Here is an 18,593-nt window from a genome sequence, read left to right on the forward strand (position 1 = left end):
TGACTATTAAGCTCCCCGCAGTGCAAGCCAGCTCTCTAGTCGTGTCATCATACAGCCCCTGTAATTCTTTATAATAATAATTAGACTTACTCCAGGAAAGCCACGCTGAGTCATAGTAAGGTCCTGAATTTGGTTTTTATTGTAAGATGTTTTCAATCAATGAATAACGAATGCTTACACAAGTGGGGGGAAACCGGAGCACCCGGAGAAAACAAACGTATGTGAAGGGGCAGCATTTTAAACCGTACAGGTGACGATGGCGATGATCCCACTTGCTATAATGCCTTCTCCTGGCCAGTCAGATGCTTTCTCCTGGCCAGCCAGGAGAAGGCACCTCAATGTCCACGAGAAGGGGGTTTCACAATATTTACTGTGTGATCCACCAACCCTTGCTGCCTTCTACAGTGCTGGATCGCAGGCTTGCGTCACCACCTTCTGGCGAGTATTTGTAGTTATTATTTAAAGCTATATAGCGCTCACAAGAACGACTCAAGAGGCGTGAGGAGCCACAGACATGCAGGAAGGAAGCCACGTGGTGAGCCAGCACCAACGATTGTCCAGGCTCTACGGTACTCTGTATGGAGGCAATATTGGCTAATTAATAACGAGTGTTTGTACAAGTGGGGGAAATCGGAGCACCCAGAGAAAAGCCACGTGTGTGAAGGGGCAGCATTTTAAACCGTACAGGTGACGATGGCGATGAGTCCACTTGCTGTACTGCCTTCTCCTGGCGAGGCAGGTTATGCACCTCGACGCCCACGGGAAGAGGATTTCACAACATCATTGTGCGGTGATTTACGAACCCTCGCTGCCTTCCCCAGTGCTGGATTTGAGACGTGCACCACTAACACCAGGCGAATGATAACAACAACAATAACTCTACTTATTACTTGGTAGAAAACAACAGGCAAATTATAACAGGCCAATTAAAACAGGCGAATGATAACAGGCAAATGAAAACAGGCGAATGATAACAGGCGAATGATAACAACAGGCGTATGTTTAGAACAGGCAAGTAATAACAACAACAATTATTATTTACACTTAGAACTTGATAACAACAATATTTATACGTATAACGTGATCAAGCAGGCCTTAGAGGTGCGAGGAACCACAGACAATCAGGAAGGAAGCCACTTGGTAAGCTGGCACCAACGATTGCCCAAGCTCTGTGACCCTATTGATACGTTTTTATCGACCAGATAGCGAGCGTTACGTGTGGGGGAGACACCGCCCCCTTCGGTGCCTCCATGGTCCAATAGCTGGTCTTCTTGGCGCCACGGTCCCGAGCCCCCTAAAAGTTCCTCATGGAGCAAATCAACAGGTGGGCCATTGCCTTGTCAATTACAGCTCAACAAATTGGCTTATTACGTGGACATTAGTAGCCAAATACTCTAAAAATGTGTTAATAAATGTGGAGGGAAAACGCGGAGGATCCGGAGAAAAATACACGCGACCACGGGGAGATAACATACAAACTCCAAATACAAAGGTGTCAGGGTAAGCATTTAATACACGACCTCCTGGATACCCTACAAAATAGTTAACATCTCGCCACCGTGGCGCCCAATTCTGATCACATGACATAGCAAAACGAACGTCGCGGTGCATAGCAATAATTCAATTGGGCAATTACTGAGCGTTCATAAACGTGAGGGGATACAGGAGTACTTAGAGAAAACCCACTCGTGCAAGGGGGCAACCCTCTATCCCATGCAGACAGAGATGGTGCTTATCCCACTTGCTGTACTGCCTTCTCCTGGCCAGCCAGGATATGCCACCTCAACACCCACTACACCATGAACTTTGTGAACCGAGTTTAAATTTCTGGCCACGGCGAACATCAGTGGCTATCTCCCTCTTCCTCTCTCGTCCCTGCTATTATCTCCCTCTTCTTCCCGCGTCCCTCCCACTATCTACCTCTCCAATCCGTCCCACCATCTCCCTCTTCCTCCCTCGTCCCTCCCACCATCTCCCACTTCCTCCCCAGTACCTTCCACTATCTCCCTCTTCCTCCCACTTGGCTCTACTATCTCCCTCTTCTCCCGTCCCTCGCACTATCTCCCTTTTCTTCCCCCATCCTTCCCACTATCTCCCTCTGCATCTCCAATCCCTCGCACTCTCTCCCTCTTCCTTCCCCTTCCTTCCCACTATCACCTTCTTACTCTAACCGATCTGCCTAATCCTCCCAAATAACTCCCACTATCTCCCTCTACTTCCTCAGTCGCTCCAACTATCTCCCTCTTCATTCCCCTTTCCTGCCACTATCTCCCTCTTCCGCCCCCTTCCCTCCCACTATCTCCCTCTTCCTCTCCCGTCCCCCCCGCTATCTCCTTCTTTCTCTCCCATCCCTACCACTTCCTTCCTCCCCCGTCCCTCCCACTATCTTCTCATCCTCCCCCATCCATCCCACGATCTTCCTCATCCTCTCCCGTACCTTCCGCACCTTCCTTATTTAACACCATCAGGTTCACAGACTCGCCCTCGCTTCTCCCAAGTCAAATAGCCTAGCTTAGACACAACCCTCACCACGTTACACTGACGGCATCGACCGAGACAGCCAACAACTATCCGGCCGCCCAATTATCTAGTGAAGACGGCAGCGACCAAGTCGGCAAAGACAGTGCCAACGAGACGACTCCACTTCCCAGAACCTGCAACCACGAGCTCTCGCTCTCCGCTACTTTTATCCGACTCGGCGCGGCCTGGCTCCGCCCTGGCCGCGCCTCCCTTCTCCAACCCACGAGCGGGTTCCAGGGTCTTCCAGACAGGGTCTCTGTGATCCTTGCCCCAGTGCCTCCGCCCTGCTGACAAACCCGCGTGAGGCTCATTGGCGTGTGTACTCCCCGTCCACCGCAGTTGCCGCTGCTGAACAACAACTATTACTCTACAGTTGTACTGCCCTTCTGTACCGTGCCCCCGAGCCATCAACACGGACTCACAGCATCAACACAGACTCACATGATCAACACAGACTCCCACGATCAACACAGACTCACAGCATCAACAGACTCACACGATAAACAGACTCACAGCATCAATAGGGACTCACACCATCAACACGGAAACACAGGGTCAGTGAGCGACATGGCGGATGAGTGCATACATGATGTGAGTGGTGGTGAGTTCAAGTTGAGCACCCAGTTTTAAATCTCATTTACTCCCACCACCATCACCACCCTACACACCCTACATACAACAGTCGGAAGTAAATGCCTACACACCCTACATACAATCGTCAGTAGTAGGAGTGGGGAGAAGAGGGCATCAGTGGGGGCGAGGCATGAAGCGTTGAGAAGCCCTCAGATACTCCATAAAACCCCGAGTTTCATGGAGTATAATTTTCAGCATTACAGTTCCATTTTTTTTACGTTAACAAATGTCTCGCGATATATTACATCGTATAGGTAACTAGATTGGGCGAGGGATGGTCTTTTTCGTTGAACAATCAATAAAGCTACGGTGTCGTACTGTGCCCGTATCCGTGTACGGTACTGTGCACTAAAGGAAGAAAAATCCAGCGGCTGAACCTCACTGCCTCCTTACCGGAGGCTGTAAACATCAAGTGACCTGAAAACTGCGATGGGACGTGAAAGACAACATGTAGAGACAAGAGGGCGCCACGTGTGTTCTTCCATGGCAGCAGCAGCATCATCGCAGGCAATGAGGTTCAAATGGGCACAGGAACTTTGAGGTGGACCCACGAGTGGTCGAGCCACAGGGGCGCGCAATCGGCGACCTCTATACGCCTGGCGCAATCCGCACCGTCATTTCACGGAGCCCTTGTCCACTCGACGAGTGCGACGACGCCGTCCCACCGTCATTCGGCGCCTCGTGGTGACATCACAACAGCAAAGCGACAGGTGTTGTTTATTCATTTCTTGAGGCAATTCGAGGGCCCGGTAACATCACGATGTGATCACACACCGTCAACATATACTACACCGGTTATAAAAAAAACAGCAGGGGATAGAAAAGTGGGGGAGCAGACCTGACCACAGGTATTGTTTAAAAGACGTCAAGCGGACCGGGGGTTTAAAATGCAAGTCCATGCGGACACCAACATCCGAACGATTGTACCAATAAATCCTGAACCTTCTGGAAGATTTCAGCTCCCGCTGGTTTGGATCAGGGTGATGTTGGGGCATTAAATTCCATTAATTGGGAAAGGCGGCAATCTTGTGGGAATGTCCTCGCCAGAGAAGAAACTTGTCGCTTCCATGTTTTATTTTCATCCGACGTCCCATTAGCGAGATCCAGAGCGTGACAGACTCATATGGAGTCGGCCTCCTGTAATTTTTCTGGCCTCATTCTCACCACAGGTGAAGGCAGAGCCACACATCAACGTGCCAATGGGGCCACGGTTGAAGTGGTGGGGCCACGGTTGAAGTGGCGGTGGCCACGGGTCATTTGGCCTCGATCTATTTTCCATGTTGAAGGCCGATTGCCCCAAACATTGCCCGTCATATGCAGTGTCACTGAATAACGTGTGAAACATACTGTAGCATATACAAAATTTTATTTTCTTCATACATTAAATACAATAAACACAATAAACATGAAATGCGTATAGGACATTTATAACTCTCTCAATGACCAAACTTGTATTTTATGAACACACTTAGACGAGCAAAACATGACAAAAGTGTTCCAGATTTCAGTTTCAATTGAGACTGAAATCCGGAATCATTACCCCCTACTGACAGACTAATAATACCCGCTCGCAGGCCAAGTGCTGATTCACCTTGGGGCCTCGCCTGGTATAGAGGTCGTGGGTTAAATCCCGACGCCTGTACATCTGGAGTTTGCATGTTCTCCCCATGACCGCGTGGATTTCTCTCTGGGTCCTTCGGTTTTTCCCTCCACATTTAGAAACATGCGTTTAAAAGTATTTGGCTGCTATATATTTCTGCGTGACAAGCCACTTTATAGCGCTTTCATTTGTGGCCCGGTCGTTCCTGAAAGAGAGCTATACAGCTGAGTGGGCCTTACCTGGTTAAATAAAAATAGATTAGTTTTGTTACTTTATTTTGTCCACAGGGGGACAGCTACGGGGGGGGGGGGGTGCCCATTAAAATGGTCGAGATGAGATGCAACTTAAGGCGCTTGTGACTTCCCAAAAATATTATTTATGGCAGGTTTTCACATCTAAACATCCCGGGTGGCATTGAAGCCAAGAGCTCCCACCCTAGGTGAGTAGCTACGAGAGCGGTGCTGTGCACGGCGACACGCGACTTTCTCCATCTGCCTGACTTGGTATTTTCTTTTTTGTTACTTAAATAAATGTTAATGTTTCGTTTTGTGTACGTGTGTATGTACACCGTTTGGGGAGCGGTGGTGCAGCAGTTAGCGCACTACGAACTCAGCCATCTGAGTACATGGTGTGGTGTGTTTAACATCGCAAAACTGGGGAGGACAAAGGCAGCCAGACGTGGGGCTGGCCACACAACCACTTCTGTGCCATGCCGGCCATCATAGGTGCTACCCGTTAACAGCACTTGCCCCAGCAATCTGTTAACGGCGATACGGAGTACCTTTGTCTTTTTGTGCAATTGTGTGCTTCTGTGTGCGACGCATGCGACGATGTGCATGTTTGTGTTTGATAAATGTACATCCGCAATGTGTGTGTGACGTGTATGATGCGCGTGTGTGACGAGGGTTGGAACAGCGATTCACGCAGTGCCCTATCCACGCGGCGACCTCTCCTCAACGTCTCGAGCCTCGGCGGAGAGCGCCGCGAGGTTCGACTCCAACTCCGGCTTTGCAGGGACAAACCCCCCCCCAATGCCCCTCCCCCCAGGCCCGTGGGGGGGGGGAAGTCGCCCCACTCCCTCACTCCACGCTCAGGAACTTCCTCTTCTTCGCCGTGTTCATGTACGGTCGCCAAGGCCACTCCACCTCGGCGGTGGCCGCGTTGTCCAGCGTGCCCAGTTTAATCTCGTAGACTGCGCGACACACAAAAGCAAAGATCCCCCCCATGCAGCCTTTAACAGACGGCGTGGGAAAAGCGCTGTTCGTGTGTTAGCATGTAGGAAAGCCAGCACGGCACACCAAGGGGTGGGTGTGGGTGGCCAGCATTACGTCCGATCATCTTTGAATTTACACATCGCATCCGGGGTGGGGGAATGCGAGTCGGGTCACGGTACAGCGAATGCGACCAGAGCAGCGACCCCACCGACTCAAGTTCCGATCCGCTCTACAAGTCACCCGCGGGCCACCTAGCCCGAGGCTAGACTCTTACATTCAGCCCATCATCCTCTCAGGGGTCGATAAAATTTACAACCACTTCGTAGGGAAGTCCACAAGGAATGTGGAATTTCCACCGCCTCTGCAGGGGTGTAAAGTGGAGACGAGTAACAATGTGTCAGGCAGACTTGCGCTCCATCTCGAATCACGGTCCCACCTCCTTCAACTCGATGTCCTTGCCGTCGCGCTTGTAGACGTTGTGCCTGTTGGGAGGGGGGGGGGGGGCACAGAAGTCACGGGAGGGGATGCGGCAAGTTACACGGACTGCGCTGGACTCTCATTAAGCGTCCTCGCAGACGTTTGCCAGTTAGAGGCCAGCGGCCGCCCTGTTTAATACAGCGTATGCATTAACAAATTAACAACATTACGCGCCTTCAGCTTCAGAGATGGCGTTAAATAAAAACTCTGTCCCGTTACTCAAAAACTAAAGTAAAACGAAACTATTTTTATTTTACCACTGAGCTATGTAGCTCTTTTTCACAAAAAAATGTTTAGCAGCCAAATACTCGAAATTCAAGTTTCTAAATGTGTAGGGAAAAACCCGGAGGACCCGGAGAAAAATCAAAGTGACCAGGAGGAGAACATGCAAACTCCGAATATACAGGCGGACACACAGTACCTGGCCCAAAAGTCTGCTCACTCTTTCCCATTCCGAGACATCTGCAAATTGCCGGGTGGTAGGTGTCACGTTCACCGCTGAATCTCGGTACGCGCGAGCGGCTCGGCGTTTATTTTATTTATAGAGGTGTAGCTCTGCTGTTTTAAAAATACATTGCCCTCACCGCAGAGAACCATAGTAACACGACCGGCACTGTATGGAACAAAACTATGTCACACGCCCTCCCGCATGGCCTTATGGGAGCCTCGGTATGTCTTCAGGGTTCAGAAGACATACTTGAGTTTTTCTTACGGTTCCGTTTCGATGACGTATATGTACATCATGGAAATGAGAAAGGGTTATAGGCTATACGAGGGATCTTGTGCTTGGGGGATTGGCGAGGAAGATGTGGGTGAGACTGGCACGGTACCCGCACGCACCCTCTTTCCGAGTCGTGACGTGAAGTTGTGCATCACGAGGTGTGGCAATGCCTTGGACATCGTGTCCACGTCCGGATGTCGTGCCGCATCACCACGCTAGACAGCGTCAAGTACGCCGTGGGGCCCAGCGGCAGGTGGCACATCACTATCCCGTCTGTGGCATCGTACCACGTGTCACATGGACAGCACGCCGGAGAGTTAGACACACCACAGGTGTCACACAGACAGTGTACTAGAGAGTTAGACACACTGCCATACCATCTGCGGCATCACACCACATAACACTGCACAGACAGTTAAGACACCGCAATCCCCCATCTGCAGCATCATACTACACACCGCACATCGTACACACAGTTAAATACACCTCCATCCCCTGTCTGTTGCACCGCATCACACACGTCACACCATGCATCACACCGGGGAGCGGGAGCGGAGTGGCTATCTCATTACACTACAAATCCGGTGACCTGACTTCGATTTCCGGTGTGTCCAAGCATCGACAGTGGGGAGACAAAAGGGGCCAGATGCGGTAATGACCACACCACCCACCCCGCTGTGTGCTCTGCCGGCCTTCGTAGGTCACTCGACAAACAGCACTTGCCCTGACAGCCTGTTAAAGGCTACACGGGGGAGCTTTGTCGACTGCGGTGCGTGCGCGTGCCTGGCATACCGCGGTGCTCATGCAGGATGATGAAGTCGGTGACGGTGTTGGCGCAGCACGCCCGCACCAGCGCCTCCAGCTTGTGGCCTCCGCGGTTCATCGGCTGAGCGTTCGGCAGGATCAGCTTCATCTCCTGCGGTGGTGGTGGGAGGGTGGTGTGGTAACATGACAGCAAGTGGTCACACGCCGAGTCCGCTCTTCCCACCGGCGTCCGTCCCGGCCACGCTGCTTTCGCCCCCCCCACCTCCCCGCCCCCCCACTGCATCCAACTCGGGTTGTGTTGTTTGTTTTTTCCATTGCGGAAGCCGAGCCGTACCGGTATACGCGGTCGCCAAACCCCGTGTTGGCACAACTGGGATGCGCCATTGGAAAAACTTTACTATTTTTATTTTACCAGGTAAGGCCCACTGAGCTATGCAGCTCTTTTCCAGAAGCGACCTGGCCACAAATCATAGCTCAACTAAGTGGCTTATCGTCATGTGGAAATTTATAGCAGCCAAATACTCTTAAACGGACGTTGATTCTAAATGCAGAGGGAAAAACAGGAAGACCTGGACAGAAATCCACGCGACTCGTCAAAAAGAGAGACACGCAGCTCCAAATATACAGCAGGCATCAGGGTCAGGATTGAACCTACGATCTCCTGTATACCACGTGAGGAAGTTAACATCTCGCCACAGTGGTGCCCCCAATGGTACATCTTTCCCGTGACCACCGACCGTGCGTACAGTGCTACAGTAGATACATTTTTCGATCAATGGAAAGGATCGATCATAGGATAAAGGCGGACTGAATCGCGAGGAATGAAGTTGACAAAAGCTGCATGCACCAAACCAAAGTGTCCAACGCTCCACCACTGACGACCCCCCACCTCCCCACACAGCCTCCACCTTTCACCAATAACTAGATTTCTTCAGGTTAACTCAACGGATGCGAGTTGTCTCACACTGCACAAGCCCGATGATTGGTCGACACGGCTCGTGTGAGGTGCAAGGAACTGATTCTAAAGCCGATAGAGAACATGTGTGTGTGTGCGATAATTTAGCAGTTAGCATGCTGCCCCACAAACCTGGTAATCCGAGGTTGATTTCTGTTTATAGCCAACACCAGTGGCGATTATCTGAACTGGTCCTGGGCCTCCCCTAGATCGACTCAGCCTCAAATGAGTACCTAGTGCTGTGTGTAAACATCATCACTAGAGAGATAAAGGCGGCCAGTCGTGATGCTGGCCACCCAAACCCTCGCAAACAGCACCTGCCCCAAGAGCCTGTTAAGGCTATATGGGGGACCTCTGTCTTTGCGCGTTTGTACACACGCAATACACGGGGACCCACATCCCTCATGTGACCCCAAACCCTGTAGCCCCTGTGACCCCGTGCCCGCATCTTGATGAACTGCTTGAGGAGGGAGCTGGGGTCGCGTGAGGTCGTCACCATGATGTGTGGGTCCTTCACGCCAGCTCAGCGGTATTCGTCATCCATGTGGCTGCTCACTCCTACTGACACGGGGGGGGGGGGGGTGTGGATAGAGAGAGGGGGTAGATGGGGCAGGGGGGACAGAGAGGGTAGGTGATCATTTGTCATACTTCCCCGTGCGGGTGAGTGAAGGTGTGTGTATGGGTGGATGGAAGGAGCGACCAGGAATGTTTTAGAATATCACTCTGCAGTGATCTCGTTGATTTTGTGTAGCCAGCTGAGCACTAATGAGACCTGGAAGAGTCCCAATTGCAAGAGTAGGTGATTGATATGGCGGTTGAGTGGGTAAATTGAGTAAGATGATGAGTGAGTGAATGAGTGGGTCAGTGTATGTTAAACCTCTTTGTTACAGCACATAGCCAACCGTGGTAATCGGAAGTGTGACAAACTAACCACAAAAAGCAGTTCTCAAGAAATGAGTTTGTCAATCTAGTCGATGATTTAAAAGTGCAAAGCTCCAATGGCTTCCTAATATTGTAAGGAAGGCTGCTCCAGAAGGAAGACCGCTCCAGAAGTACACGTGATGTGGTGACCACCGCCTTCATTCGACATTCGACCAAAATTTACGCCAGCCACCACACACACACGGCGGACTCTTTTCCGCGTTCACGCCACGGGATTTTTCAAAGTCCACTTGGGAAGCAATCGCCGTGCGGTATTTACGGTCAACGCAACTGCGGCATTAAACCCATTAAACCGGTGGGGGGGGGGGGGTTGAGGGCCCGCCGTTCTCGAACCGCGAACCTCTGCGGCAAAACACGGTGCCACCGCTTGGCAGGAAGGACCGACGACGAGCCGTGGATGCGCGCCGACTCGGCGTGTCTAGCGGGCGGAGACGCGCGACGCTTATCCCCCTGCCTCGAGAGTCTCGCAGGAAGGAAGAGAGAGAGAGATGCGAGGAGACCCGATGGTGAGGGATGTGAGCTCACCCTCCCCTCTCTGGTCGTCGAACTCCACGGCCTTCTGGAGTTCAAGCGCCTCCCACCGCAGGTCCATAGGCAGCACCAGGTTTTCTACGGTGACGACGTCAGGGGACGGGGGAGGGGGGGCAGTGGGTGTGGGTCGGGCGGAGGAGAATTAACAAGGAAGGAAAATCATGCGCACGCATGGATTCATTCGGAAACACTTTCCAAGCGCGGTTTTCTTCTCGCCTGTATTGTCAGACCGTCTTGTCCCATCTTAGTCCATCTTGCGTGTCTCATTGTCTCTAGATCCGTCTCTAGTCTGTCTCGCTGTCTCTCGCCGTCTTGTCGTCGTGAGCCCATCTCTAGATCCTTCTCGCTGCCCGTTACCATCGAGCGCCCTCTTGAGCCGTGCCTTCTCCTCCATGAAAATCTTCTTGGCCTCGTGCGCCTTGCGGTAGAAGTACTCGCTGTGCAGTTGCGCCTGCTCAGCTGCACCACCAAACAAAGACAAAGATCCCCCATGTAGCCTTCGACAGGACTGTCGGGTGCAAGTGCTGTTAACGAGCAGCACCTTTGATACACGAAGGGGGGTGTGTGGCCAGCACCACATCCGTCCGCCTTTATCTCCCCAGCGGCGATGTTTACACAATGCACCAGGTACTCATTTGAGGCTGAGTCGACCAAGGGGAGGCCCAGGAACGGAATCGTCACCAGTGTTGGCCATGAGCGGGAATTGAACTCGGGTCGCTGGGTTCGTAGTGCAGCGTAGCGCTAACCGTGAGACGACCATAAACAACAACCGCCATTCGCCACGAAGTGGTGATGTCACCACGGCGCTCGTGCCAGGCTACGTGCAGGTTAAGGCCACATGAAGCGTCGAACGCCCGCTGGCAGCAGGAGGTCACAGACAGACAGACCCAGGTTGCCATTGGTTGCTTGACTGAGATGACTGGCCGATGCACCACCTGTGCCCCCTACTGTGCTACACCACCGCTCCCACCTACACAAACTCCCTTGGGCTATACTTTTTGGTTCTTTCGGTAAAGTCACATAGGCATAAAATATAAAATAAATTAAATCACGATGCTTCGGGCACAACACAAGCGTCCATCATCAGGTGGGACAAACCACAGCAAGAAACAATTGCTGAAGTGGGCAAAAGAGCTGCTGTAAGCAAGAGACTATATAGGTAAGAGAAGGGGGGAGGAGCCAGGGAGGAGAGAAAGAGGGGGAGGGGTATGGGGAGGGGAGTGGCAACACCATGAAGCAGTTAAGGTTTTACCTGGTTAATAACATCTTTCCAATGATTGCTCAATTTGAATCTATTTTCTCGGTTGAAGATATGTCTGTGTTTATACATCTGGATGGCTTCATGAACAAACCTTTGCTAGTAGCCCGAAGGTTTGCAGAGCACCTTGGTCTCGGAAAAAAACAATATCATGCGAGCCCACAGCGTTATAACAATGGTCAGCTATGGCAGAGGTATTGGTTCTGCCATGTTTCAGATCTGCCTTGTGCTCACGGACACGGTTCAAGATATATCGTTTCGTTTCCCCAATGTAACAATCACCCTTGGGCTATCATTTGTGATGGCCAGGTGGCTTCTGAAAAAAAGAAAGCTACATAGCTCAGTGGGGACTTACCTGGTAAAGATGTAGTGGAGTAGGAAGGTGTGCTGGGGAAACTGCGTGATTGTATTGATCACACGGCCAGTGTGGGGTTTATACTGTTTGGTTCTATTTGGTAAAGTCACGTAAAAAACAACAAAAAATGAAAAAAATCACGACGTTTCGGCTACAACACAAGTGGCCTTCATCAGGTGAAGGGACCAGACTGTCTAGAGGACAGCGCTGGAGTGAACACAGCCAAGCTCAGACTGCGACCTTTAAGCTGTGTGAGAGGACGCAGAACACCTTGACAAAGGAATTAGCATAAAAATTTGCATTTAATTGGCGGACTTAGCATGATGAATAATGTACAGGGGGGGAGCATGTGAAGACCTGCGAGGGGAGGAGTTTACATATTGATGGTGTGAAAAGGAATTTAAGCAGCTGCGAAAGTTTGGGATACCACTACTTGAAAAAATATACTGTACCATTGAAAATTAGTTTAATGTTTGGGTTGATTCAGAAGATCTTTCCAATGGTTGCTTAATTTGAAACCATCCTCTCAGTTGAAATTGTGTCTGTATTTGTAAATCTGAATTGCCTCGTTAACAAATGTCTGATAAAAACCCGTGGGTTTGCAAAGAACCTTGGTATCGGAGAACATTATATCGTGATCACCCACAGTGTTGTAACAGTGATCAGCTACGGCAGAAGAATTCTTTCTGCCGTGTTTCAAATCTGATTTGTGCTCGCGAATTCGGTCAGAGACATGTCGTTTCGTCTCCCCGATATAGCAGTCACCACAGGTGCAGGTCAATTTGTAAACTCCGGGGTACCGTAAGTCAGGAATGACATCCTTCACGGAAGGGATCAGGTCACGGATTTTGTGTACTGTATTGAACCGGACCAGGATCTTGTGTTTGCTTAGAATTTTGGAGATCTTTTTAGTAACACCTGCTAGATATGGTAGTGTGATGGTTTTGATTGGAGTATCAAGTGGTTGTTTTTGTATGGAGGGAGAAACAGCTTGGCGGATGGTACAGATCAGAGTATCCATTCCTTTTTAGGGTCAGATGTACATGTTTTAATTCACTGGTCAGGTGGTGTTGGTCCGAAATGCAATGAGCCCTGTGGTATAACGTTTTGATGAGATAATTCTTTTGCATCGGGTGGTGATGGGAATCAGGTTTCAAGTAGGAATCTGTGTGGGTGGGTTTCCTGTAGACAGAATGTCCCAATGAGCCATCAGGTCTCCTCTCAAACAGAACATCCAAGAATAGCAGCTTGCCATCTTTCTCCACTTCCATGGTGAATTTGATGGCGGGGTGTCTGGAATTAATGTGGTCTAGGAAAAGGTTCAAAGCCGGGAGGCCATGTGGCCAAATGAGGAAAGTGTCGTCTACATATCTCATCCACAGGGAAGGTCTGAGGGTGGAAGTCTGGATGGCGTCTGATTCAAATTTCTCCATGAAAATATTGGCTATCACTGGTGACAAGGGGGATCCCATGGGGGTACCCTCATTTTGTTTATAGAAGGAGCCATTCAAGTAAAGTAGGTTATCGTTGAGGCAGTGCCTAACCAGTGCAGGTGTATCGGGGTCTAGTCCATATTGGACCAAATTTTCAATTATTTCAATGGTATCAGGTCTGGGACCTTGGTGAACAAAGAGACCACATCGAAGCTGACAAGGATATGGTCAGGGGACAGTACAACGTCTTTGACCATAGAGACCAATTGTGCTGAGTTAAGTACTGCTGAGGCGGTCTTGCCAGTATAAGACAGCAAGGTATCTGACAGAAAACGGGCTAGTCTATAGGTAGGGGAGTTGATCGTGGATACGATGGGTCGTAGTGGGGTGCCTTCTTTATGAATCTTGGGAAGACCATAGAATCTAGGGGGTCTTGCAGCAGAAGGTTTTAGGGAGGGACGTTTAGTTGGGTCGATTAGGGAGGTCGAACTTGTGATGATCTTGTTGGTTTTTTATCGCTAGGCTATTAGTAGGGTTATTTTTGATTTTTGAGTAACTTCCATCGTTGAGCAGATTCTGGATTTTGTTGTTGTATGAATCTTTAGCCATATTTACAGTAGCGTTGCCTTTATCGGCTGAGAGGATGACTAAATCACTTCTGTTTTTTAAATTCGCGAGTTCAGAGCGTTCATTTTTGCTGATGTTACTAATGGGTTTCTTAGCATTCTTAAGAATAGTGGCTATTGCAGCTCTCGCAACGTCTGCTTGGATGTGTCCTACGCCTTTGAGGGCTACATCGACCTGAGAGATGATATCATCTACTGGTATGTGTTTTGGGGTGGCAGCAAAATTCAGCCCTCTAGCCAGTACTGTTTTCAGATTGTCCGAAATCGGGGTGCTACTCTGATTAATGACGATTTTGTTGACGTCTAGTTTTGTTATATGTGGAACTGGGTTCTTCTTTGATAGGTGGTTGAATTTAGAAATCAGGTTAGATTTACATTTGACTGACAGTGAATCAGCAGAAGAAGCAGTCATGTTGTCTACGTGATTCCAATCAGAAGGTGACATTTTTTCTGTTAACATTAAATGAGCTTGTAGGAGAGTCCTGTCTAAAGTATCGAGTTCAAATTGAAGTAGCCTTATCCTCTCTGAGATTAAAGATAGGCTGGTCTTAAACAGAATCTGTTTAGAATTCGGAGAAGATACAGCAGCAGAAGTGAGTGTGAAAGCGATGGGTATTACCTTGTGATCGCGGCATCTTTTGAGGAAGGTCAGCGTCTCGATGAGCTGTGACTTCTTGTCCCGTTGTCTGTTAAAAGCTCTAACAGATAGGTGAAAGCCCTCCCCGTAGAGGTTATCAATTCTAGATTTAAAGCTTTCGTGACTGCAAGGATCCATACTGTTTGGTTCTATTCGGTAAAGTCATCAGGTGAAGGGACCAGACTGTCTAGAGGACAGCGATGGAGTGAACACAGCCAAGTTCAGACTGCGACCTTTAAGCTGTGTGAGAGGAAGCAGAGCGCCTTGACGAAGGAATTAGCATAAAAATTTGCATTTAATTGGCGGACTTAGCATGATGAACAATGTACAGGGGGGGGGCATGTGCAGACCTGCGAGGGGGGAGGGGGGGAGTTTGCATATTGATGGTGTGAAAAGGGAATTTAAGCAGCTGCGAAAGTTTGGGATACCACTACTTGAAAAAATATACTGTACCGTTGAAAATTAGTTTAATGTTTGGTTTGATTCGTGAAGGATGTCATTCCTGACTTACAGTACCCCGGAGTTTACAAATTCACCTGCACCTGTGGTGACTGCTATATCGGGGAGACGAAACGACTTGTCTCTAACCGAATTCGCGAGCACAAATCAGATTTGAAACACGGCAGAACGAAATCTTCTGTCGTAGCTGTCACTGTTACAACACTGTGGGTGATTACGATGTAATTTTATCCGATACCAAGGTTCTTTGCAAACCCACGGGTTTTTATCAGAGATTTGTTCACGAGGCAATTCAGATTTACAAACACACACAATTTCAACCGAGAGGATGGTTTCAAATTAAGCAACCATTGGAAAGATGTTCTGAATCAAACCAAACATTAAACTAATTTTCAATGGTACAGTATATTTTTTCAAGTAGTGGTATCCCAAACTTTTGCAGCTGCTTAAATTCCCTTTTCACACCATCAATATGTAAACCCCCCCCTCCCCCCCTCGCAGGTCTGCACATGCCCCCCCCCCCCCCCCCGTACAATGCTCATCATGCTAAGTCCGCCAATTAAATGCTAATTTTTATGGTAATTCCTTTGTCAAGGCGCTCTGCTTCCTCTCACTCAGCTTAAAGGTCGCAGTCTGAGCTTGGCTGTGTTCACTCCAGCGCTGTCCTCTAGACAGTCTGGTCCCTTCACCTGATGAAGGCCACTTGTGTTGTGGCCGAAACGTCGTGAATTTTTTTTATTTGTTGTTGTTTTTTACGTGACTTTACCGAATAGAACCAAACAGTATGGATCCTTGCAGTCACGAAAGCTTTAAATCTAGAAGTGTGGGGTTTATCTGGGGTCAGCCTGAGGAGACGGCGGAAACAGTGGGGTCGTGTTAGGACAGCCAGGTGAAGAGGCTGTGGTGATGAGGTAACGGTCGAGCCAATTAAGCCAGAAGGGCTGTGATTGGTTGGTGCTGTTGCTGCGGCCGAGGAGGTGTCGAGGTGTCTGGAAAAAGGCAGGTGGTTGAAGATGCGAGGCGTGCGGAGGCACGTGGACCAATTACTTAACGAAAATGAGAATGGGGATAAATTGGGGGGAGAAAGAGAGAGAGGAAGAGATTGGAGTTGGGAGCTGTGCGGTGAAGACGTGGAGTTCGGAAACAGAGTTTAGAAGAGAGTTGGAGCATGGTGATAGCGAAGCTGAAGCAAGACGAAGCAGTTAGCAGTGCACTGAGCATAGTGATAGCGAAGCTGAAGAAGACGGAGCAGTTAGCAGTGGAGAGAGCGTAGTGAAGCTGAAGAAGACGGAGCAGTTAGCAGTGGAGAGAGCGTAGTGAAGCTGAAGAAGACGGAGCAGTTAGCAGTGGAGAGAGCGTAGTAATAGAGGAGCTGGAGACGAGGTGTGCGGAGACAGAGAAGTGAGATTGGGTTTCGCTGTGTACGACGACGCTGTATAGCGGAGGAGCTGAGGAGGATAGCCAGCAGTGGAGAGAGCGTAGGAATAGAGTTGAAGACGTGTGTGTGTGCGGAGAAAAGCGACGTGATACTGGGAACCAAGGTGGTGAGCGAGACGGGCGAAGCACGGCGAGCGAGCCGTGGTGTCCAGGATACGGTGGAGTGTGGAGAACGTGTTAACGATGAAAATAAAGAAGTGGTTGAAGAAAGACATAAGTTGTTCGTGTAAAGTTCAACCACTACAAAAATATATCTTAATAGTTTAGTTTATAGTTTTTCAATTACAATCAGCCGGCGTGTGGCACGTGTCTCCGCGCGAGAAGACGTGAACTTCTTTTGCACCGTACGCAGCCAACCGCGCTGAATAAGAGACACGAGCCCAGACGAAGATGCAGCAGCAAGCAGCAACAAACCACGAGCTTGCACTCTGAGTGCGGCACCACGATGCTCCTAGCGACGTCGTTGATTAATGTCTGTAATTAATATCGATGGTGAATCTCTGTAATTAATATCGATGATTCGATTCCACGAGAACAGATTCCACAAGAATCGATTCCACAACTATTCTATTAAAGCAAAGTACGCGATTCAATTCAAACGTGTTCATTCCGGTATCATAAGAATCGGTATTCATTCTGTGCTGGAGGAATCCGATGCGCTATAAAGCTCTTTGATCACAGATGTGCCAGTAGGGGGCATGGGGTCATAACGTCACAACAACAAACAATACAAAAACGATGAGTGCAAAGGGAATGATAGCAAACCACTAAAAAGAGGTTAAATAAACCATATAAGTTCATACTCTTTGGTTCTTTCGGTAAGAAGTCTCGCTCTCCGTTCCACCCACTACAACTGGCGTCAGAAGTAGCCAAATAGTAAGATGAATCGCTATAATGGAGACGCGAAGAAAAACTCGTACCAGGGCTCCGGAGGAAGAGGAGGACGACTCAACACCACCGGGGTTGGCAGCCCCGGAAGGGGGAGGAGAAGCGACGCCGGCCGAGCTGCTCACTCCCCGGCCGCCCGGCGGCTCACCACCGTCGGGGAGGGCGCTTCAGGTGGCTCACTCCCGCCTCGCCCAACTCCTGCACGCGGCGGCATCCATCCTCGACGAAATACATCGTGGGTTATAACCACACCAAATATAACCACAATCACTGCGACCATAATCACCATAACCACAAATATAATCATAACCACCAGCTACATAACCACAAGTATAAACACTACCACCACAACTATAACCATAACCACCACAACCATAACAACCAACATAACCACTACAACAACCACAATGATGCTGATACACTCTCACACCATGTGGGTCCCCTTGTCTCCTTGTGTCTCCGTGTCTCCCTGGGGTGAGTGGGTGGGTTGGCGAGAGAGTCGGTAGGTTGGCGAGAGAGTCGGTGGGTTGGCAAGAGAGTCGGTGGGTTGGTGGGAGAGTGGGTGGGTGGCAGAGTGAGTGACCGGTGGCAGTGGGTAACCGGTGACTAAGTGGGTGGGTGGCAGTGGGTGACCGGTGACTAAGTAGGTGGGTAGCAGTGGGCGACCGGTGACGAAGTGGGTGAGAGAGTGGGTGGCTGAGTGGGTGGCCGAGTGGGTGGCTGAGTGAATTGGTGAGTGGATGAGTGCCAGAGTGGGTGAGTAAATGGCTGAGTGGGTGGGTGATAATGAGTATTTTTTGCTGGAGGAATCCGATGAGCTATGAAGCTCTTTTTCATAGATGCGCAGAGAGTGGCTGAGTGGGTGGCTGAGTGAGTGTCGGTGGGTGGGTGAGTGGGAATGAAATCGAACCTGCACCTCTGTATTGCAAGTCCAGCGAGCTAATGCCCCGCGTGTGGTGGGGTAAAGTGTGGGCATGGCTATTTTGCTGCAACACGTCCGGACCAGCGTGGAAGAGTAGACCAAATACCTCTAAATAGCGGCCTCAAGTGGAGGCCTTTTCCAGCAGCAGGCAATTCGCCTCCACAACAAACCCGTCCCTCCAGAGATAATAACATACGGCCGTCTGGGAGTGCCTCTCATC

General features: G+C 49.9%; 1 protein-coding gene across 3 annotated transcripts in view; it reads right to left on the reverse strand.

Annotated features, from left to right (window-relative positions):
* Window positions 1-6,357: 6,357 nt before the first annotated feature.
* The window catches only part of LOC142905927 (U3 small nucleolar ribonucleoprotein IMP4-like), a 12,554-nt gene continuing 318 nt past the window's right edge, over window positions 6,358-18,593 (reverse strand). Inside the window, exons 1-7 of one of the 3 annotated variants that reach the window (XM_076053162.1) lie at window positions 17,484-18,593; window positions 10,716-10,817; window positions 10,353-10,436; window positions 9,382-9,443; window positions 7,958-8,081; window positions 7,285-7,438; window positions 6,358-6,449 (exon numbers count right to left, since the gene is read on the reverse strand). The exon at window positions 17,484-18,593 is cut by the window's right edge and continues 318 nt beyond it. In XM_076053162.1, the coding sequence (XP_075909277.1) occupies window positions 7,317-7,438; window positions 7,958-8,081; window positions 9,382-9,384 (249 nt within the window). In that variant the 5' untranslated portion in view covers window positions 9,385-9,443; window positions 10,353-10,436; window positions 10,716-10,817; window positions 17,484-18,593 and the 3' untranslated portion in view covers window positions 6,358-6,449; window positions 7,285-7,316. Of the gene's footprint in view, window positions 6,450-7,284; window positions 7,439-7,957; window positions 8,082-9,381; window positions 9,444-10,167; window positions 10,296-10,352; window positions 10,437-10,715; window positions 10,818-17,483 lie in introns of those variants that run through there. The other 2 variants (XM_076053164.1, XM_076053163.1) reach the window with 2 other exon arrangements.

Source organism: Petromyzon marinus, chromosome 59 (assembly GCF_048934315.1).
Source record: "Petromyzon marinus isolate PM22_M1 ecotype Great Lakes invasive population chromosome 59, UKy_Petmar_22M1.pri1.0, whole genome shotgun sequence".
NCBI classification, from domain to species: Eukaryota; Metazoa; Chordata; class Hyperoartia; order Petromyzontiformes; family Petromyzontidae; genus Petromyzon; species Petromyzon marinus.